At 55.1% G+C, this 14,401-nt stretch overlaps 1 protein-coding gene across 1 annotated transcript in view; it reads left to right on the top strand.

The window, feature by feature from the left end:
* The window catches only part of abhd16a (abhydrolase domain containing 16A, phospholipase), a 55,653-nt gene extending 42,296 nt beyond the window's left edge, over positions 1-13,357 (top strand). The window contains exons 15-20 of the mRNA XM_088631801.1: positions 3,512-3,568; positions 3,729-3,791; positions 7,412-7,488; positions 12,164-12,262; positions 12,374-12,420; positions 12,737-13,357. Of these exons, the coding sequence (XP_088487927.1) occupies positions 3,512-3,568; positions 3,729-3,791; positions 7,412-7,488; positions 12,164-12,262; positions 12,374-12,420; positions 12,737-12,820 (427 nt within the window). The 3' untranslated portion in view covers positions 12,821-13,357. The remainder of the gene's footprint in view (positions 1-3,511; positions 3,569-3,728; positions 3,792-7,411; positions 7,489-12,163; positions 12,263-12,373; positions 12,421-12,736) is intronic.
* The last annotated feature ends 1,044 nt before the right edge of the window (positions 13,358-14,401 follow it).

The raw sequence follows: 14,401 nt of genomic DNA on the forward strand, positions 1-14,401 counted from the left end.
ATACTGCGGGTTGTCACACTGCTCTGTCCCTGTGATCGATACTGCGGGTTGTCACACTGCTCTGTCCCTGTGATCGATACTGCGGGTTGTCACTCTGCTCTGTCTCTGTGATCGATACTGCGGGTTGTCACTCTGCTCTGTCCCCGTGATCGATATTGCGGGTTGTCACTCTGCTCTGTGATCGATACTGCGGGTCGTCACTCTGCTCTGTCTCTGTGATCGATACTGCGGGTTGTCACTCTGCTCTGTCCCTGTGATCGATACTGCGGGTTGTCACTCTGCTCTGTCTCTGTGATCGATACTGCGGGTTGTCACTCTGCTCTGTCCCTGTGATCGATACTGCGGGTTGTCACACTGCTCTGCTCTGTGATCGATACTGCGGGTTGTCACTCTGCTCTGTCTCTGTGATCGATACTGCAGGTTGTCACTCTGCTCTGTCCCTGTGATCGATACTGCGGGTTGTCACACTGCTCTGCTCTGTGATCGATACTGCAGGTTGTCACACTGCTCTGTCCCTGTGATCGATACTGCGGGTTGTCACTCTGCTCTGTCCCTGTGATCGATACTGCGGGTTGTCACTCTGCTCTGTCCCTGTGATCGATACTGCGGGTTGTCACTCTGCTCTGTCCCTGTGATCGATACTGCGGGTTGTCACTCTGCTCTGTCCCTGTGATCGATACTGCGGGTTGTCACTCTGCTCTGTCTCTGTGATCGATACTGCGGGTTGTCACACTGCTCTGTGATCGATACTGCGGGTTGTCACTCTGCTCTGTCCCCGTGATCGATACTGCGGGTTGTCACTCTGCTCTGTCTCTGTGATCGATACTGCGGGTTGTCACTCTGCTCTGTCCCTGTGATCGATACTGCGGGTTGTCACTCTGCTCTGTCTCTGTGATCGATACTGCGGGTTGTCACACTGCTCTGCTCTGTCCCTGTGATCGATACTGCGGGTTGTCACTCTGCTCTGCTCTGTGATCGATACTGCGGGTTGTCACTCTGCTCTGTCCCCGTGATCGATACTGCGGGTTGTCACTCTGCTCTGTCCCTGTGATCGATACTGCGGGTTGTCACTCTGCTCTGTCCCTGTGATCGATACTGCGGGTTGTCACTCTGCTCTGTCCCTGTGATCGATACTGCGGGTTGTCACTCTGCTCTGTCTCTGTGATCGATACTGCGGGTTGTCACTCTGCTCTGTCTCTGTGATCGATACTGCGGGTTGTCACTCTGCTCTGTCCCTGTGATCGATACTGCGGGTTGTCACTCTGCTCTGTCTCTGTGATCGATACTGCGGGTTGTCACACTGCTCTGTCCCTGTGATCGATACTGCGGGTTGTCACTCTGCTCTGCTCTGTGATCGATACTGCGGGTTGTCACTCTGCTCTGTCCCTGTGATCGATACTGCGGGTTGTCACTCTGCTCTGTCCCTGTGATCGATACTGCGGGTTGTCACTCTGCTCTGTCTCTGTGATCGATACTGCAGGTTGTCACACTGCTCTGTGATCGATACTGCGGGTTGTCACTCTGCTCTGCTCTGTGATCGATACTGCGGGTTGTCACTCTGCTCTGCTCTGTGATCGATACTGCGGGTTGTCACTCTGCTCTGTCCCTGTGATCGATACTGCGGGTTGTCACACTGCTCTGTCCCTGTGATCGATACTGCGGGTTGTCACTCTGCTCTGTCTCTGTGATCGATACTGCGGGTTGTCACTCTGCTCTGTCCCTGTGATCGATACTGCGGGTTGTCACTCTGCTCTGTCCCTGTGATCGATACTGCGGGTTGTCACTCTGCTCTGTCCCTGTGATCGATACTGCGGGTTGTCACACTGCTCTGTCCCTGTGATCGATACTGCGGGTTGTCACTCTGCTCTGTCCCTGTGATCGATACTGCGGGTTGTCACTCTGCTCTGCTCTGTCCCTGTGATCGATACTGCGGGTTGTCACTCTGCTCTGCTCTGTCCCTGTGATCGATACTGCGGGTTGTCACTCTGCTCTGTCCCTGTGATCGATACTGCGGGTTGTCACTCTGCTCTGTCCCTGTGATCGATACTGCGGGTTGTCACTCTGCTCTGTCCCTGTGATCGATACTGCGGGTTGTCACTCTGCTCTGCTCTGTGATCGATACTGCGGGTTGTCACTCTGCTCTGTCTCTGTGATCGATACTGCGGGTTGTCACACTGCTCTGTCCCTGTGATCGATACTGCGGGTTGTCACTCTGCTCTGTCCCTGTGATCGATACTGCGGGTTGTCACTCTGCTCTGTGATCGATACTGCGGGTTGTCACTCTGCTCTGCTCTGTGATCGATACTGCGGGTTGTCACACTGCTCTGTCCCTGTGATCGATACTGCGGGTTGTCACTCTGCTCTGTCCCTGTGATCGATACTGCGGGTTGTCACTCTGCTCTGTCTCTGTGATCGATACTGCGGGTTGTCACTCTGCTCTGTCTCTGTGATCGATACTGCGGGTTGTCACTCTGCTCTGTCTCTGTGATCGATACTGCGGGTTGTCACTCTGCTCTGTCTCTGTGATCGATACTGCGGGTTGTCACACTGCTCTGTCCCTGTGATCGATACTGCGGGTTGTCACTCTGCTCTGTCCCTGTGATCGATACTGCGGGTTGTCACTCTGCTCTGTCCCTGTGATCGATACTGCGGGTTGTCACTCTGCTCTGTCTCTGTGATCGATACTGCGGGTTGTCACACTGCTCTGTCCCTGTGATCGATACTGCGGGTTGTCACTCTGCTCTGTCTCTGTGATCGATACTGCGGGTTGTCACTCTGCTCTGTCTCTGTGATCGATACTGCGGGTTGTCACTCTGCTCTGTCTCTGTGATCGATACTGCGGGTTGTCACACTGCTCTGTCCCTGTGATCGATACTGCGGGTTGTCACTCTGCTCTGTCCCTGTGATCGATACTGCGGGTTGTCACACTGCTCTGTCCCTGTGATCGATACTGCGGGTTGTCACTCTGCTCTGTCCCTGTGATCGATACTGCGGGTTGTCACTCTGCTCTGTCCCTGTGATCGATACTGCGGGTTGTCACTCTGCTCTGTCTCTGTGATCGATACTGCGGGTTGTCACTCTGCTCTGTCTCTGTGATCGATACTGCGGGTTGTCACTCTGCTCTGTCTCTGTGATCGATACTGCGGGTTGTCACACTGCTCTGTCCCTGTGATCGATACTGCGGGTTGTCACTCTGCTCTGTCCCTGTGATCGATACTGCGGGTTGTCACTCTGCTCTGTCCCTGTGATCGATACTGCGGGTTGTCACTCTGCTCTGCTCTGTGATCGATACTGCGGGTTGTCACTCTGCTCTGTCCCTGTGATCGATACTGCGGGTTGTCACTCTGCTCTGCTCTGTGATCGATACTGCGGGTTGTCACTCTGCTCTGTCCCTGTGATCGATACTGCGGGTTGTCACTCTGCTCTGTCTCTGTGATCGATACTGCGGGTTGTCACACTGCTCTGCTCTGTCCCTGTGTGGTTTGTAAGATCTGTATCTTGTCCTCTGCAGGTATCAGGGTCCAGTTTTGCTCATTCGCAGAACGAGAGATGAGATCATCACGACTACGTGAGTGAAACTGTCCTTCTGTGTCTCCTCCTGTCCCTGCATGTGACAGGAGCTCCTCTGTGTCTCCTCCTGTCCCAGGAGCTCCTCTGTGTCTCCTCCTGTCCCTGCGTGTGACAGGGTTTGGGTTAGACTAACCCAGTGGGCTCTGATTCTCCTCCAGGGGTCCAGAAGACATCATGTCCAACAGAGGAAATGACCTGCTCCTGAGACTCCTGCAGTTCAGGTGAGACTCCCTGAGACACACACAGCACATTACACAGACACCCTGAGACACACACCCTGAGACACACACAACACACCCTGACACCCTGAGACACACACAGCACATTACACAGACACCCTGAGACACACACCCTGAGACACACACAACACACCCTGACACCCTGAGACACACACAGCACAATACACAGACACCCTGAGACACACAGCACACACACCCTGACACACAGACACACAGCACACACACCCTGACACCCTGAGACACACAGCACACACTGAGACACACACAGCTCACACACAGACACCCTGAGACACACAGCACACACACCCTGACATCCTGAGACACACAGCACAATACACAGACACCCTGAGACACACAGCACACACACCCTGACACACAGACACACAGCACACACACCCTGACACCCTGAGACACACAGCACACACTGAGACACACACAGCTCACACACAGACACCCTGAGACACACACAACACACCCTGACACCCTGAGACACACACAGCACAATACACAGACACCCTGAGACACACAGCACACACACCCTGACACACAGACACACAGCACACACACCCTGACACCCTGAGACACACAGCACACACTGAGACACACACAGCTCACACACAGACACCCTGAGACACACAGCACACACACCCTGACATCCTGAGACACACAGCACAATACACAGACACCCTGAGACACACACAGCACAATACACAGACACCCTGAGACACACAACACACACACCCTGACACACTGAGACACACAGCACACACACCCTGACACACTGAGACACACAGCACACACTGAGACACACACAGCTCACACACAGACACCCCGAGACACACAGCACACACACCCTGACACCCTGAGACACACACAGCACAATACACAGACACCCTGAGACACACAGCACACACACCCTGACACACAGACACACAGCACACACACCCTGACACCCTGAGACACACAGCACACACTGAGACACACACAGCTCACACACAGACACCCTGAGACACACAGCACACACACCCTGACACCCTGAGACACACACAGCACAATACACAGACACCCTGAGACACACAGCACACACACCCTGACACACAGACACACAGCACACACACCCTGACACCCTGAGACACACAGCACACACTGAGACACACACAGCTCACACACAGACACCCTGAGACACACACAACACACCCTGACATCCTGAGACACACAGCACAATACACAGACACCCTGAGACACACAGCACACACACCCTGACACCCTGAGACACACACAGCACAATACACAGACACCCTGAGACACACACAGCTCACACACAGACACCCTGAGACACACAGCACACACACCCTGACATCCTGAGACACACAGCACAATACACAGACACCCTGAGACACACACAGCACAATACACAGACACCCTGAGACACACAACACACACACCCTGACACACTGAGACACACAGCACACACACCCTGACACACTGAGACACACAGCACACACTGAGACACACACAGCTCACACACAGACACCCCGAGACACACAGCACACACACCCTGACACCCTGAGACACACACAGCACAATACACAGACACCCTGAGACACACAGCACACACACCCTGACACACAGACACACAGCACACACACCCTGACACCCTGAGACACACAGCACACACTGAGACACACACAGCTCACACACAGACACCCTGAGACACACAGCACACACACCCTGACATCCTGAGACACACAGCACAATACACAGACACCCTGAGACACACACAGCACAATACACAGACACCCTGAGACACACAACACACACACCCTGACACACAGACACACAGCACACACACCCTGACACACTGAGACACACAGCACACACTGAGACACACACAGCACACACACCCTGACATCCTGAGACACACAGCACAATACACAGACACCCTGAGACACACAGCACACACACCCTGACACACTGAGACACACAGCACAATACACAGACACCCTGAGACACACACAGCTCACACACAGACACCCTGAGACACACAGCACACACACCCTGACATCCTGAGACACACAGCACAATACACAGACACCCTGAGACACACACAGCACAATACACAGACACCCTGAGACACACAACACACACACCCTGACACACTGAGACACACAGCACACACACCCTGACACACTGAGACACACAGCACACACTGAGACACACACAGCTCACACACAGACACCCCGAGACACACAGCACACACACCCTGACACCCTGAGACACACACAGCACAATACACAGACACCCTGAGACACACACAGCACAATACACAGACACCCTGAGACACACAACACACCCTGACACACTGAGACACACAGCACACACACCCTGACACACTGAGACACACAGCACACACTGAGACACACACAGCTCACACACAGACACCCTGAGACACACAGCACACACACCCTGACACCCTGAGACACACACAGCACAATACACAGACACCCTGAGACACACAACACACACACCCTGACACACTGAGACACACAGCACACACACCCTGACACACTGAGACACACAGCACACACTGAGACACACACAGCTCACACACAGACACCCTGAGACACACAGCACACACACCCTGACATCCTGAGACACACAGCACAATACACAGACACCCTGAGACACACAGCACACACACCCTGACACACTGAGACACACAGCACACACTGAGACACACACAGCTCACACACAGACACCCCGAGACACACAGCACACACACCCTGACACCCTGAGACACACACAGCACAATACACAGACACCCTGAGACACACAGCACACACACCCTGACACACAGACACACAGCACACACACCCTGACACCCTGAGACACACAGCACACACTGAGACACACACAGCTCACACACAGACACCCTGAGACACACAGCACACACACCCTGACATCCTGAGACACACAGCACAATACACAGACACCCTGAGACACACACAGCACAATACACAGACACCCTGAGACACACAACACACCCTGACACACTGAGACACACATAGCTCACACACAGACACCCTGAGACACACAGCACACACACCCTGACACCCTGAGACACACACAACACAATACACAGGCACCCTGAGACACACAGCACACACACCCTGACACCCTGAGACACACACAGCACACACACACAGACACCCTGAGACACACACAGACACCCTGAGACACACACAGCACACACACACAGCACACACTGAGACACACACAGCTCACACCCTGACACCCTGAGACACACACAACACACCCTGACACACTGAGACACACACAACACACCCTGACACACTGAGACACACACAACACACCCTGACACACTGAGACACACACAGACACCCTGAGACACACACCCTGACACCCTGAGACACACAGCACACACTGAGATACACACAGCTCACACACAGACACCCTGAGACACACACAGCTCACACCCTGAGACACACACTGAGACTCTCTGCTCTCTGGGTCATGCCGGGATAAGTGGGGTTTGGCGGGAGGCCTGTTGGGGACCCCTTTTTGACCTCTGGCTGTGACAGGTACCCCAAGGTGCTGACGGAGGAGGGGGTTCGTGCTGTGAGAGAGTGGCTGAGTTCGGGGAGCGAGGTGGAGGAAGGTAAGACAGAGCTGGGGTCCTGCTTCTCTGTGTTGTGTGTTGTGTGTTGTGTGTTGTGTCTGCAGTCACTCTGTCCTCCCTGTCCTGTCCAGCTGCTCTGTACAGACGCTATGAGGTGGACGATGACTGGTGCTCCTCTGTGTTGTGTGTTGTGTGTCTGCAGTCACTCTGTCCTCTCTGTCCTGTCCAGCTGCTCTGTACAGCCGCTATGAGGTGGACGATGACTGGTGCTCCTCTGTGTTGTGTGTTGTGTGTCTGCAGTCACTCTGTCCTCTCTGTCCTGTCCAGCTGCTCTGTACAGCCGCTATGAGGTGGACGATGACTGGTGCTCCTCTGTGTTGTGTGTTGTGTGTTGTGTGTCTGCAGTCACTCTGTCCTCTCTGTCCTGTCCAGCTGCTCTGTACAGACACTATGAGGTGGACGATGACTGGTGTTCCTCTGTGTTGTGTGTTGTGTGTTGTGTGTTGTGTGTTGTGTGTTGTGTGTTGTGTGTTGTGTGTTGTGTGTCTGCAGTCACTCTGTCCTCTCTGTCCTGTCCAGCTGCTCTGTACAGCCGCTATGAGGTGGACGATGACTGGTGCTCCTCTGTGTTGTGTGTTGTGTGTTGTGTGTCTGCAGTCACTCTGTCCTCTCTGTCCTGTCCAGCTGCTCTGTACAGACGCTATGAGGTGGACGATGACTGGTGCTCCTCTGTGTTGTGTGTTGTGTGTCTGCAGTCACTCTGTCCTCTCTGTCCTGTCCAGCTGCTCTGTACAGCCGCTATGAGGTGGACGATGACTGGTGCTCCTCTGTGTTGTGTGTTGTGTGTCTGCAGTCACTCTGTCCTCTCTGTCCTGTCCAGCTGCTCTGTACAGACGCTATGAGGTGGACGATGACTGGTGCTCCTCTGTGTTGTGTGTTGTGTGTCTGCAGTCACTCTGTCCTCTCTGTCCTGTCCAGCTGCTCTGTACAGCCGCTATGAGGTGGACGATGACTGGTGCTCCTCTGTGTTGTGTGTTGTGTGTTGTGTGTCTGCAGTCACTCTGTCCTCTCTGTCCTGTCCAGCTGCTCTGTACAGCCGCTATGAGGTGGACGATGACTGGTGCTCCTCTGTGTTGTGTGTTGTGTGTCTGCAGTCACTCTGTCCTCTCTCTGTCCTGTCCAGCTGCTCTGTACAGCCGCTATGAGGTGGACGATGACTGGTGCTCCTCTGTGTTGTGTGTTGTGTGTTGTGTGTTGTGTGTCTGCAGTCACTCTGTCCTCTCTGTCCTGTCCAGCTGCTCTGTACAGCTGCTATGAGGTGGACGATGACTGGTGCTCCTCTGTGTTGTGTGTTGTGTGTCTGCAGTCACTCTGTCCTCTCTCTGTCCTGTCCAGCTGCTCTGTACAGACGCTATGAGGTGGACGATGACTGGTGCTCCTCTGTGTTGTGTGTTGTGTGTTGTGTGTCTGCAGTCACTCTGTCCTCTCTGTCCTGTCCAGCTGCTCTGTACAGCCGCTATGAGGTGGACGATGACTGGTGCTCCTCTGTGTTGTGTGTTGTGTGTCTGCAGTCACTCTGTCCTCTCTGTCCTGTCCAGCTGCTCTGTACAGACGCTATGAGGTGGACGATGACTGGTGCTCCTCTGTGTTGTGTGTTGTGTGTCTGCAGTCACTCTGTCCTCTCTCTGTCCTGTCCAGCTGCTCTGTACAGACGCTATGAGGTGGACGATGACTGGTGCTCCTCTGTGTTGTGTGTTGTGTGTTGTGTGTCTGCAGTCACTCTGTCCTCTCTGTCCTGTCCAGCTGCTCTGTACAGCCGCTATGAGGTGGACGATGACTGGTGCTCCTCTGTGTTGTGTGTTGTGTGTCTGCAGTCACTCTGTCCTCTCTCTGTCCTGTCCAGCTGCTCTGTACAGCCGCTATGAGGTGGACGATGACTGGTGCTCCTCTGTGTTGTGTGTTGTGTGTCTGCAGTCACTCTGTCCTCTCTGTCCTGTCCAGCTGCTCTGTACAGCCGCTATGAGGTGGACGATGACTGTTGCTCCTCTGTGTTGTGTGTTGTGTGTCTGCAGTCACTCTGTCCTCTCTGTCCTGTCCAGCTGCTCTGTACAGCCGCTATGAGGTGGACGATGACTGGTGCTCCTCTGTGTTGTGTGTTGTGTGTCTGCAGTCACTCTGTCCTCTCTGTCCTGTCCAGCTGCTCTGTACAGCCGCTATGAGGTGGATGATGACTGGTGCTCCTCTGTGTTGTGTGTTGTGTGTCTGCAGTCACTCTGTCCTCTCTGTCCTGTCCAGCTGCTCTGTACAGACGCTATGAGGTGGACGATGACTGGTGCTCCTCTGTGTTGTGTGTTGTGTGTCTGCAGTCACTCTGTCCTCTCTGTCCTGTCCAGCTGCTCTGTACAGCCGCTATGAGGTGGACGATGACTGGTGCTCCTCTGTGTTGTGTGTTGTGTGTTGTGTCTGCAGTCACTCTGTCCTCTCTGTCCTGTCCAGCTGCTCTGTACAGCCGCTATGAGGTGGACGATGACTGGTGCTCCTCTGTGTTGTGTGTTGTGTGTTGTGTGTCTGCAGTCACTCTGTCCTCTCTGTCCTGTCCAGCTGCTCTGTACAGCCGCTATGAGGTGGACGATGACTGGTGCTCCTCTGTGTTGTGTGTTGTGTGTCTGCAGTCACTCTGTCCTCTCTCTGTCCTGTCCAGCTGCTCTGTACAGCCGCTATGAGGTGGACGATGACTGGTGCTCCTCTGTGTTGTGTGTTGTGTGTTGTGTGTTGTGTGTCTGCAGTCACTCTGTCCTCTCTGTCCTGTCCAGCTGCTCTGTACAGCTGCTATGAGGTGGACGATGACTGGTGCTCCTCTGTGTTGTGTGTTGTGTGTCTGCAGTCACTCTGTCCTCTCTCTGTCCTGTCCAGCTGCTCTGTACAGACGCTATGAGGTGGACGATGACTGGTGCTCCTCTGTGTTGTGTGTTGTGTGTTGTGTGTCTGCAGTCACTCTGTCCTCTCTGTCCTGTCCAGCTGCTCTGTACAGCCGCTATGAGGTGGACGATGACTGGTGCTCCTCTGTGTTGTGTGTTGTGTGTCTGCAGTCACTCTGTCCTCTCTGTCCTGTCCAGCTGCTCTGTACAGACGCTATGAGGTGGACGATGACTGGTGCTCCTCTGTGTTGTGTGTTGTGTGTCTGCAGTCACTCTGTCCTCTCTCTGTCCTGTCCAGCTGCTCTGTACAGACGCTATGAGGTGGACGATGACTGGTGCTCCTCTGTGTTGTGTGTTGTGTGTTGTGTGTCTGCAGTCACTCTGTCCTCTCTGTCCTGTCCAGCTGCTCTGTACAGCCGCTATGAGGTGGACGATGACTGGTGCTCCTCTGTGTTGTGTGTTGTGTGTCTGCAGTCACTCTGTCCTCTCTCTGTCCTGTCCAGCTGCTCTGTACAGCCGCTATGAGGTGGACGATGACTGGTGCTCCTCTGTGTTGTGTGTTGTGTGTCTGCAGTCACTCTGTCCTCTCTGTCCTGTCCAGCTGCTCTGTACAGCCGCTATGAGGTGGACGATGACTGTTGCTCCTCTGTGTTGTGTGTTGTGTGTCTGCAGTCACTCTGTCCTCTCTGTCCTGTCCAGCTGCTCTGTACAGCCGCTATGAGGTGGACGATGACTGGTGCTCCTCTGTGTTGTGTGTTGTGTGTCTGCAGTCACTCTGTCCTCTCTGTCCTGTCCAGCTGCTCTGTACAGCCGCTATGAGGTGGATGATGACTGGTGCTCCTCTGTGTTGTGTGTTGTGTGTCTGCAGTCACTCTGTCCTCTCTGTCCTGTCCAGCTGCTCTGTACAGACGCTATGAGGTGGACGATGACTGGTGCTCCTCTGTGTTGTGTGTTGTGTGTCTGCAGTCACTCTGTCCTCTCTGTCCTGTCCAGCTGCTCTGTACAGCCGCTATGAGGTGGACGATGACTGGTGCTCCTCTGTGTTGTGTGTTGTGTGTTGTGTCTGCAGTCACTCTGTCCTCTCTGTCCTGTCCAGCTGCTCTGTACAGCCGCTATGAGGTGGACGATGACTGGTGCTCCTCTGTGTTGTGTGTTGTGTGTCTGCAGTCACTCTGTCCTCTCTGTCCTGTCCAGCTGCTCTGTACAGCCGCTATGAGGTGGACGATGACTGGTGCTCCTCTGTGTTGTGTGTTGTGTGTCTGCAGTCACTCTGTCCTCTCTCTGTCCTGTCCAGCTGCTCTGTACAGCCGCTATGAGGTGGACGATGACTGGTGCTCCTCTGTGTTGTGTGTTGTGTGTCTGCAGTCACTCTGTCCTCTCTCTGTCCTGTCCAGCTGCTCTGTACAGCCGCTATGAGGTGGACGATGACTGGTGCTCCTCTGTGTTGTGTGTTGTGTGTCTGCAGTCACTCTGTCCTCTCTGTCCTGTCCAGCTGCTCTGTACAGCCGCTATGAGGTGGACGATGACTGGTGCTCCTCTGTGTTGTGTGTTGTGTGTTGTGTCTGCAGTCACTCTGTCCTCTCTGTCCTGTCCAGCTGCTCTGTACAGCCGCTATGAGGTGGACGATGACTGGTGCTCCTCTGTGTTGTGTGTTGTGTGTTGTGTCTGCAGTCACTCTGTCCTCTCTGTCCTGTCCAGCTGCTCTGTACAGCCGCTATGAGGTGGACGATGACTGGTGCTCCTCTGTGTTGTGTGTTGTGTGTCTGCAGTCACTCTGTCCTCTCTGTCCTGTCCAGCTGCTCTGTACAGCCGCTATGAGGTGGACGATGACTGGTGCTCCTCTGTGCTGCAGTCCTACCGGACAGACCGTCCTGCTGAGTTCCCCTGGGCTGTCGGTGAGCGTGTTCCTCCTGTCGGACCGGCTGGGGTTCGGGGTTCGGGGTTCGGGGTTCGGGGTGACTCCAGTGGGAAGGGGGTCAGGATGAAGACTCTTGTCTTTGTTCCAGGAGAGGACATGAGCGCAGAGGGACGGAGACAGCTGGCTCTCTTTCTGGTGAGTAACTCACACACACTCACACACACTCACACACACTCACACACACACACACACACACACACACACACACACACACACACACACACACTGGCACACTGGCACAGACACTGAGACACACACACACTGACACACTAAGAATTTCAATAGCAAGCGGGAAGCCAGTGCAGGGGTGCCAGGACAGAGGTTAGCTGCGCCGTGTGGCGCCCCGGTATGAGCCCCACAGCGGCGGGGCGCCTCTGAGCCCGGGACCGTGAGGGGGCGAGCAGACTGCCGTCTCCGGTGACGCCCCGTGTCTCTCTGTCTCCCCCTGCAGGCCCGCAGGCACATGCGCAACTTCGACACCACCCACTGCACCCCCCTCCCGCCCTCCGAGTTCCAGCTGCCCGCCAGGCTGTAGCGCCCCAGATCGGCGGGGACCCTGGCGGGGGGGTGGGGGGGGCTCCCCTCTCCTCGCCCCCGCGGCAGGGCGCGCCCCAGCGCAGCGCCTCGGCCCTCTCTGTGCGACTCCGCGGGGTCGAACCCGGCGCCGGCGCCAGAGCGATTTTGGAAGCAGCTGCCTGGACTCTGCGGGCTCTCCCCCAGCGACACCGACGGGAAGATGGAGTCTGCAGTGGGGAACAGGAAGCAGGAAGAGGGGAGCAGGAAGTTCGGGAACAGGAAGCAGGAAGTGGGGAACAGGAAGCAGGAAGCAGGGAACAGGAAGTGGGGGGGAACCTTGTATTTATTCTGCCCCAGGGAAACACTGGCAGCTTTTATTCGGGTTAGTTTTTGGTGGACGAGCCTGCGTGCCCGTCTGAACCCGGGTTCGACCCGTGACTGGACGGCTGGTACAGGAAGTGGGTTCTGCCAGGCCTGAATGTGGGGGGTGGGCCAAACCGGGCCGGGCCGGCGCTGATCTGCCTGTACAGCGAACTGCAGTAAAGAGTCGCCTCTCCTTCTGTCTGCTGTCGTTATTCACGTGAGCGCAGCAGGGAGGGGGCCACACCTTGTGAAGCTGCAGGTTCGAGTCTTTGTCCCTCAGTGCGCCTGTTTACTGAAGGAGACAGTGAGACACTGATCACTTCTTCAGATTTGTAAAAAAGCAGACCGCTACGGGTTATGGAGACGTGCTCTTGGTGAGAACATGCAGTTGTTTGGTCGTGTTTTGAGACGACACCCACAGCTCTTCTGATCAGGGTACGTGACATTGGTGACGAATTCAATCTTCCTGCTCACACAGACGCGCAGAAGACACTGATATTAAACACAGAACCCACCGCCCCCACCCGGGCACACAGAGGACCACAGATACAGAGCTGTTCCTCTCGCACCGGTAACAGAGCGCCTGAACTGGGCAGACTGGGGTCACTGGGGGCCGGAGTCGCCGTGCACGATCACATGATCACCCGAGAAACAAGGCGCTATATCTCGGCAACGAGACCTGCACAAACGCAGCACTGACGACGGAGGGGGGTTTCAGCGTTTGTGCTGTCTGTAGGGGGGCAAGTTCACAGAGCTCTGCCAGGGAACAGAAAGACAACTTCACAGATATTCCAACAAGTGATTCAGTTTTTTCCCACACATCACCAGCTTCCACAGAACTCTGGATTTCTCTTGTTCAGATACATGGTGTCCATCCACAGTCTCGTTACGCCCACTGCTGATTTTCCAGACTCCAGCTCCTGCCCTGTTTATTCCGCGAAGGAACGGCAGCGATCGGCAGTATGAAGTAGCTCTGTATCTTCCTCAAGGCCTGGGTGACAGCCCCCCGGGCGACGACATCAGGTCACACAGAGCAGGTAGGCAGAGCGCTGCAGTCAGGCCAGAGGCAGTACGAGGGGAACAGGCTGATCGTCGCTCTGCCATGGCCCACAGCGAGACCCGCCTCGGGTCTTCAGAATCCGGATCTTCCTCACCTAGTACTCAGCCTGCCTGCACGAGCTGGGCCAGTCCGCAGGCTTGTCCTGTGGAGGAGAGTCCACACACCGCCCTGGCGTCC

This window comes from Lepisosteus platostomus, chromosome 5 (assembly GCF_059453375.1).
Source record: "Lepisosteus platostomus isolate fLepPlt1 chromosome 5, fLepPlt1.hap1, whole genome shotgun sequence".
Lineage (NCBI taxonomy): Eukaryota > Metazoa > Chordata > Actinopteri > Semionotiformes > Lepisosteidae > Lepisosteus > Lepisosteus platostomus.